At 50.5% G+C, this 8,702-nt stretch overlaps 1 protein-coding gene across 1 annotated transcript in view; it reads right to left on the minus strand.

The window, feature by feature from the left end:
• Positions 1-8,702, minus strand: part of EFCAB8 (EF-hand calcium binding domain 8) — a 45,978-nt gene that overhangs the window by 5,383 nt on the left and 31,893 nt on the right. Inside the window, exons 18-23 of the mRNA XM_012728107.1 lie at positions 8,190-8,260; positions 7,174-7,378; positions 5,719-5,931; positions 4,606-4,737; positions 3,226-3,447; positions 2,558-2,707 (exon numbers count right to left, since the gene is read on the minus strand). Of these exons, the coding sequence (XP_012583561.1) occupies positions 2,558-2,707; positions 3,226-3,447; positions 4,606-4,737; positions 5,719-5,931; positions 7,174-7,378; positions 8,190-8,260 (993 nt within the window). The remainder of the gene's footprint in view (positions 1-2,557; positions 2,708-3,225; positions 3,448-4,605; positions 4,738-5,718; positions 5,932-7,173; positions 7,379-8,189; positions 8,261-8,702) is intronic.

The raw sequence follows: 8,702 nt of genomic DNA on the forward strand, positions 1-8,702 counted from the left end.
GGGGAGGGTTTATCACATCATACGCAGGAGAAAAAACTCCACTTAACCGAAAAATAATTAAGACTATTTTGAAATAAAACAAGTTTCACGATATAAATCTTTAAGAACCATGGAAGACATTAGAGAGCCCAGAAACTACCCCAAATATATTCCAAATTTTATATCTATTTATACATATATAATATAAATGTTGGGTTATAATAAGAGTGGCAGGAAAACATGGTAATCAAGAGCAAGACTCAATACAGTACTGAAATAGCTGAAGAACTACTAAGGGAGACTTATATCTTATATCTTACAACTAAATGAACACATGTAGGGTTGGAGAATTCTTTTTATGGAACCATAAAACATCCCAAAAAAAGTATGAATGATAATCTCTGAATAAGAAAGTAATAGGTAATGGAAATACCACAGTGGAAAGAAAAAATCAACCATTAAAAAAATTGTAGTTTTGTGGTGATGGCACACAGGTGATTTGGTGATGGGAAGCCCAAGGGGATTGCAACTGAGATGGAAAATGCACAAAATGCTGTAAAAATAAACTATTATATATATTTTTAATTGTAGTTTTAGGCCCTGCCTAGTGGCACAACGGGTTAAAGGACAGCACTGCAAGGTACTGCAGCCAATTCAGTGCCACTTCAATCCCCGCCCCAGAGCTGAGCCACATGGCGCGGCAGACCTCTCCTGTCTCGCCCGCTGCTCCCCTCAGCAGTGTATTTCATCAATCTGCCTATTCTGCTCCCCACTCTGTCTCTGGTGAATCCTCTCACCATCTCTGCACCTCTGGCCTGTACTCCAGCTCTGTATGCATAAACAAACAAATCTTTTTTAAAAATTGTAATTTTAGGGGGCCTCCCTGGTGGTGCAAGGGTTTTAACCTCAATGGTATGAAGCTACTGTAAGCCACTGCAGCACAAGTTCAATCCCCGACCAGGGGGCTGCCTCACATGGCGCAGCAGACCTCTCCTGTCTCACCTGCTGCTCCCCTCAGCAGTGTATTTCAGTAAATCCACCTGTTCTGCCTCCCACTCTGTCTCCGGTGAATCCTCTTACCCCCTGCACCTCTGGCCTGCACCCCAGTATGCATAAGTAAATAAATAATCATTTGTAAAATTATAATTTTTAAATCACAGAAATTGAAATTAAAAGGCAAATGACAAATTGAGGGGATGTATCTGCAATGCCCATGGTAAACAATGAGTTAGTATCTTTCAATAAACTGTAAAGTGAGTATCATTTTCAAAAGATAAGGTTACCACCATAGGAAAAAATGCATAAAGGCATAAAGAAACAATTCTCAAAATTATGCATGACCAAAAAAATAGGAAGATGTCAACAAAATTAATAAGTAAAGCTGTACACATTTAAAAAAAATTTTAATTGTAACTAAAAATTGGCTAAAAAAGTTTTTTTCACTTCAAACATTTATTGAATGTTTGCTATAAGCAAGGTACGCAGACCTAGGAGAACCTCACTCAGGTGTTACAAATAACAAATAAAGCCAAGGAGAACATGAGCAGGCTAGCAAAGTATAAACATTTTCCGGAGTCTGGTTTGGCAGTATGCATTGAAGGTCTTAGATTGACTTAGGTACTTTAAAATATATATATATATTTATTTATTTATTCATACAAAATGGGGGTACAGGCCAAATGTGCAGGAGCGGTGAGATTCACCAGAGGCAGAGTGGGGAGCAGAACAGGCAGATGGACTGAAATACACTGCTGAGGGGAGCAGGGGGTGAGTCAGGAGAGGTCTGCTGCGCCATGTGGGTCAGCTCCCTAGCATGGGCTCGAACTCGTGCAGCAGTGGCTTCAGAGAGCTTCATAATGTGGTGCTTTAACCCGTTGCACCACCAGGGAGAGCCCGACTTATATACTTTTGCATACTACTTCCTCTGGATAAATCACGAGATGAATAATGACAAACAAAAGATTTGTGAGAGAGAATATTTGTTCTACCATTTTTACGACTTTTAAAGATAATCCACGTGAGATTCACTTATTTAGGGTACTTGTCCCAGTGCTACTTAGTACATCCATACAGTCTGCAACCACCAGACTATGGCAGACATTCCATCACCCTAAAAGGAAACCCCACCCCACACACTCTCATCTCCCTCGGCTCCCTCCCCCGGCTCTGGGAAGCCACTAATCTATTTCTGTCTCTATAGATTTGCATGTTCTGACAATACATGTACCGGGACTCATAACTGTACGAGTGTGTGTGCTTTTCTGGCTGGCTTCTTTCACAGAGCATCCTATTTTCAAGGTTCATTGTGTTCAGCATGTATTGGTATTTCATTTCTTCATAGCACTGAGTAGTATTCTCCTATATTGCTACACCACTCATTAGTTATAGACGTGTGTTTTCACCTTTTGGTGATTGTTTATCACGACTAACCTGCTCTACATGTTTGTATACAAGATATTGCGTTGACATATGTCTCGTTGGTCTTGAGTGTCTGCCCAAGTCTGTCTCCCTCTACGTCTCAGCTCATTAGCGGGGTTCAATATCATTTTGCTGAGCAATCTCCCAGTAATTTCCCTACCTCCTTCTCCTCCAAGGGGATGTAGTGTGGTAGGTTGATCTGGGCCTGTTCAGGAATTAAAAACTGGAACTTGTTGACTCCAGTCTTTTCCTCCGAGGATTGGGATGACAGCTTGTCAGTGAACATGCAGTAATCTTTGATGTCCCAGATCTAGGCACAAAGTAAGGGTCAGCGCCAGACATCCGGTGACCCCAACACTAGTTTACTCTGTGGGCACCTTCCACACAGCTTCTCTTGACTGTGGGGGAACAGTTCTTACATTTCTGTGAAACCAGACACATGGGGCCCAAAGGACCCTCTAGGCCAGACTTGATCATAAGTATGCAGAAAGGTGTGACGGGCCTCTTGCTTCCTGCCTCCCCCCATCAGTACTTGAGACAGCTGGTCAGCCTAGACACAGGAAGGCCACCTCTGCGTGGCCAGAGCAGAGGGAGTTTAGGAAGAGGACAGAGTAGCACAGAGTTCACTGCAGAGAGCTTCTCTGAGGAGACTGAACCTCCTTTCACTGGGAACCCCAAAGCAAGAGAGGCTGTCCAGGGTAACCACCCTACTCCCCACTGTTTTACAAATGAAATGCAGCCAGCACAAGTAGGTGCTGAGTTCAGGCCACATGGCAAAAGGTTCCTGGCTCATGCCCGCTCCTCCATCCTAACCCGTTTCTTCCTCACCTTGATGGTTCCTTTACAATCCCCTGTAACAAGGATCCAGTCATTTTCGTCAGTGGCCATGGCGCCCACCACGATGTCCCTATCAGTTCGGAGGTCCACCGGGAACTTCCCCAGCAGGCCTCCCGCCCCGTGCAGGGACCACGCGTAAATGCAGCCATCGATGCAGCTGCTCAGCAGAGTGGCCGTCTGTGGCAGGCGGGGTCTGGTCTGCAGGAAGATGATCTGTACGAGAGAGGGAGTCCGCTCAGCAGCTCTGGGGCCAGTGTCCCGGCCATGGCCATACTTTGCTGAAGGACTTGAGCATGTCACCACCCCCTCTCTGGCCTGTACCCCAGTTCTGTATGAATAAATAAATAAATCTTTTTAAAAAAGATTTATTTATTTGTGCATACAGAACTGGGGTACAGGCCAGAGGTGCAGGGGTGGTGAGAGGATTCACCTGAGACAGAGTGGGGAGCAGAACAGGCCAAATGACAAAGTACACTGCTGAGGGGAGCAGCGGGCGGGTCAGGAGAGGTCTGCTGCGCCATGTGGTCACCTCCAGGGTGGGGATCGAACTCACGCGGAAGTGGCTTTAGCTTCTTAGTGCTGCGCTTTAACCTGCTGCGCCACCAGGGAGGGCCCCACATTCTTTTGTTTTATTTGCTCCTGTAAGGCTTGAAGCTTTTTAGTTTTAATGAAGAATATGTATTGATTTCTTTTTTTTTAAGATTTATTTACTGAGCATACAAGAACTGGGGTACAAGCCAGAGGAAGGGGGGTGAGAGGATTCACCAGAGACAGTGTGGGGAGCAGAACAGGTGGATCCACTGAAACACATTACTGAGGGGGCAGCGGGCAGCACAGGAGAGGTCTGCCACGCCATGTGGGTCAGCTCCCTGGCCAGGGATGGAGTGCATGCCACGGTGGCTGTGGACAGCCTCATTCACAGTGCTGGGCTTTAACCCCTTGGGCCACCAGGGAGTATGGATTAATTTCTTTGTTTTAGGATTTATTTATTTATACATACAGAACTGGGGTACAGCCCAGAGGTGCACAGATCAGGGAGCAGAACAGGCAGATTGACAAAGTACACTGCTGAGTGGAGCAGCAGGCAGGTCAGGAGAGGTCTGCCTCGCCACGTGGGTCACCTCCATGTTGGGAACCAAATTCGCACTGAAGCGGCTGTGGCCAGCTTGCAGTGCTGCATCCTGACCCACTGCGCCACCAGGGAGGGCCCTGTATTGGTTTCTAAAGAGAGAAAGGCACTCTTTCTCGAATGTTCCAAATAAACTGTCCAAAAGAGGCCCTTTGTGCATGCCGCTTGGACCCAGCACGGCAGCGGGCAGCCCCACCCACGAGTCGCCGACTCTCCCCAGACCCTGCTAAAGCCTGGCCAACCTTCTCCACCGAGGCGCTGGACTGCTGCAACTTCTTCTGGAAATCCCCTCTTCCTCGTTCAGATTCTTTGAGAATTGACTTGAGATCCTGGGGTGTCACTGACGACTTGGGGCTGCCTGCGCTGAGAGATTTCTGGAAAGCAAAACGGACCTACGGGGTCACCACGAGGGGCTGTCCCTACCCTACGGGGAGGCAGACAGCAGAGGGAGCTGCAGCTCGCCCCCTCGGAGTTACACAGCCCTGTCTCGAAGGCAGGGGCGGGCGGCTAACCCAGAGGCCTAAGGACACGGAGACGCTCCGGGGAGACACCTGTCTTTGGGGAAGACGCCTTCTTTGTCCTGTAAAGGTTCACTGTTCTGGAAGACCAGACTGCAGTGGTGCAACCCTGAAACTCTGACGCTGGCGTGAGTGTCTCAAAGTACACGCACCTCGCCGCGGAGCTGTGTCCTGGCGGGTCGCAGGGGGAGGAGGGCTGGACGGCTGAGCTGACTGAGCTGACGGTACCGCGAGGGGCAGTGGCCCCCTTATCCAGGAATGGGACTCGGCCTCCTAGAGCCGGGGCAAGCTGGCTCCTGCAGCCCTACACTGCACTGGCTGCTGGACGGATGAGTCGGGACAGTGGCTCCCAGCTCTTTCTCCAAACAGGCCCATAGGGCCGGCTGGGACGGCTACCCCGGGGCAGAGACGAGGGCTCAGAGGAGGAAAGGGTTTGCCTGCCGCTGAGCACCAGGCCAGTGGGCCTGGTCTCCAGGGAGGGAGAAAAGAGCTCCACAGGCCTCATGGCTCACCTCTGCCAGGGCAATGAGAACCCTAGGACCGAACAGAAGCCAGGACCCACTTCCCGCCGGGGCGCTTCGGTGTGTCCCGTCTGGGTGCTGCCCAACACTCACAGACACGTGGGTCTGGTGTTAGCTGTGCTCTGGGGAGGGGCCAGGCCCCGGCTCGAGGCAGCAGAGCAGGTTGGGCTAATCAAGGAGGCCCTGCTCAGGCCCAGCTCACAGCGAGCTGCGAGCCTGCAGACAGCCTGGGCAACGTGCCTCCGAACTGGGACACACGCCGCAGAACCCGGGTGGCAGGAGCGGGAGGGAGGCCCGAGTCGACTCGCCCTCCCACCTTCGAGCGCACGCGCACGCCTGGCTCCTTGTTTCTGGGGTGTCTCAGCACTGGTGGGGCCGACATCATGTTCCTCCTCAGCTTGGCGTTGCTGCTGGCCCTGGCTCTGAAGCTCAGGGGCTGTGTCTGGGGTTTCTGTGCCCACTTATCTGCACAGGGTCTTCTGGACTTTTGTCTCTCCAGCAAGTTGTCCTCCCCTTCTTGCATCTGGACCTGGGAGAAAGCCGCCCCTAGGGTACTGCAATGCCCTGAGGGCAAAGCAGCCCCCTAGAAGCCCTCAGAGCGCCCCAGGACACTTCCTAGACACTGAGTACTGACTCTTAAAGGCATCAATCAGACCTTAGCCCCCCACACTGGGCTCATCACCAGCACCCTGCATACCCAGGCAGGAGAGGGCTCAGTCTCCCCATCTGCACAAGAGACAATGGTTTGCAAATATTGTGGAGGTTGCTTTGATCTCTAGGAAAGGTCCAAAGTGTAGATTAGATTCCAAAAGTTGAGCTGCTCTCAGGGAAGCCCCTGCATCTCAGGGGAGCCTCCATGCATCTCTCCACAACAAAGTTTGAAAAACTACTGATGAAGTGAACTCCCCCCCTTCCAGCTCTGAGCTGCAAGGAGAGTATCAGAAACTGTGTGGGTTTCATAAGTTCCTGTCCAGTGGCCCAGAAAGATAATATGTCACCCCAAAGTAAATGACTGGATTAAAAGGATGTGGTACATATATATATGATGGAATATTACTCAGCAATCAAAAAGATAAACTCATGCCTTTTGCAGCAACATGGGTGGAGCTGGAAGGGATCATGCTTAGTGAAATAAGCCAGAACAAAAAAGAGAAAATACTGGATGGTTTCACTCATAGCAGGAGTACAAAGGACCATGGAAGAAAATAATAATAATAATAATAATGAACAGCCATATACCAGAGACATTTTACAGGAGTGGAGTGGGGAATGGGATCAATGATGGGGAGGGAGTGCACTGGACTATGGTGATGGCACACGGGTGACTGGAGATGGGAAGCCCACAGGGGTTACAACTGAGATGGAAAAAGGCACAAATGATGTATAAAAATAAACTATTGTATTATTTTTTAAAAAAGATAATGTGTCACAGTGATGGGCAACAGGTGAGGCCACTTTCCCAGAGAAGGTAATCTTCTGGCACCTCTGGGCTTTAGATAAGTCAGACTTCCTGGGTTTGGATCTGTCGTGTCCTAAGGTGTGTGACCTTAAGAAAGATGTTCAACCTCTCTGTGCCTCAGTCTCCTTAACTGTCAACTGAGGATAATCATAGAAACTACCTTGTACCTTCTGCCTCCCAACCTCCTCCAGAGCAAGTAGCCACCACTGCCTGCTCTACTTGTTGGGGGACCCCCCTACCCTCCCCCACCCCACCCTCCTGATTCCGGCCACAGCCAAGAGGTGAGAGAAGAGCACGTCCCGGCGGCCTTACCCTCTTGGGTAGCAAGGGCAAGGGGCTCTCAGAGGCATTGTAGCTGAGGATGGGCTTGAGCAGGTTGGCGTTCCAGAAGAGGATGTCGCCGCTGTAGGAGGAGGTCCCGATGAACTGGCCCTGGTACTTGGCCATGCTCAGGATGTCCTCCGTGTGGAAGGTCTGTGAGTGGTAGCACAGGAGCACCGGCTTGGTCTTGTGGAACCTGCATGGCCAGAGGGAGGGCGGGGGTGTCGTCTTCAATGCTCCACTGGGGGCATGTCACAGCCGTTAGGACTCTGGAGGCCGATTCTGAAGTGGACACCCGCCCACACCAGGGCAATCTGGGGCCCGGCTCCCGACCTCGCCGAGCAAGCACCTACTATGTGCTTGCTTTCAAGTCCTGTCGTAGAGGCTTTAGACACATTCATGTTTGCCCTATGCAGACACCTGAGTAAGGATTAAGGGGTAAAGAAGGGAAGAACATGGCCCTAGAAAGGTTCTCAGAGGAGGAAGGGACCTGGCCCATGCTGTTGCTTGTGTCTGGAAAGTTCCTCCTAGCCCAAGCCCTGGGCTGTTTCACTGAGACTCCTCCTCCTCACCCTTCAATCCTGCACACCCTTGACATTCTCAGATGAGTCTTTCCTGACCACTGCTGAGACTGAATCCAATTCCAGTATCTTCCCCATAGAAAATTGCACCTATTTTTTCCCCCACAGCACTCAAGAGAATTTACTGTGATCATCAAAGTGACAGGGTTGGTGTCTGCCTCTCCCTAGAAGCTCAGGGAGGACAAAGATGCAACATCAGTCTTGTTGTTACCCATCCCCAGTGCCTCGTACAAAGCAGGGAGATTGCTGGCCTCGGGGGTGATGAATGGATGGACGGTGGGTGAGAAGATGAAGCAGTGGACACTGCCCATCCCTATTTCCCATGTGGTGCTGCAGCCAGTGGGAAACCAGGAATGGAGGGACCCCTCTGCAGAGCAGGGAGGAGAGGCAGCCGCCCTCACCCACCCAGCCCACCCCTGCACTCACATGAAACAAGTGATTCTCTTACTCCACCCCGTCACGTAGAACACTTTGTTCATGTGGATAATGGCGCTAATCTGTTGAAAGTGAGGGGAACAGAACTCTAAGGCAGCGCAGAGAATACAGTCCCAGCCTCTGAGAGTCTTGCTGACCCCACCAAACCAGAGCCAGGACTCCACACCGCCATGAGAGGTGCCTGGGGTGCTCTTGCACCCCGCTGTCTCATCCCAGGGCTCAGAGAGGACAATCGGGGTAAGAAGCTGAGTCCATTTCACAAGAAGGTTGTAACTGGAGAACAGTGAGTACATGACCGCACTGAGGTCCAGTGAGCACGTGATGGGGTCTGGACCAGTACTCAAGCCCCAGCTTCTGGGCCCAGTGCTCCTCATGAGCTGTACTGCATACTGCTGGTGGGAATGCAAACTAGTACAACCACTATGGAAAACTGTTTGGAGGTTCCGCAAACTGCTTAACATGGAGCTTCCCTACAACCCAGCAATCCCACTCCTAGGTATCTAC

The sequence above is a fragment of the Condylura cristata genome, unplaced genomic scaffold, assembly GCF_000260355.1.
Source record: "Condylura cristata isolate star-nosed mole 26May11 unplaced genomic scaffold, ConCri1.0 scaffold00022, whole genome shotgun sequence".
Lineage (NCBI taxonomy): Eukaryota > Metazoa > Chordata > Mammalia > Eulipotyphla > Talpidae > Condylura > Condylura cristata.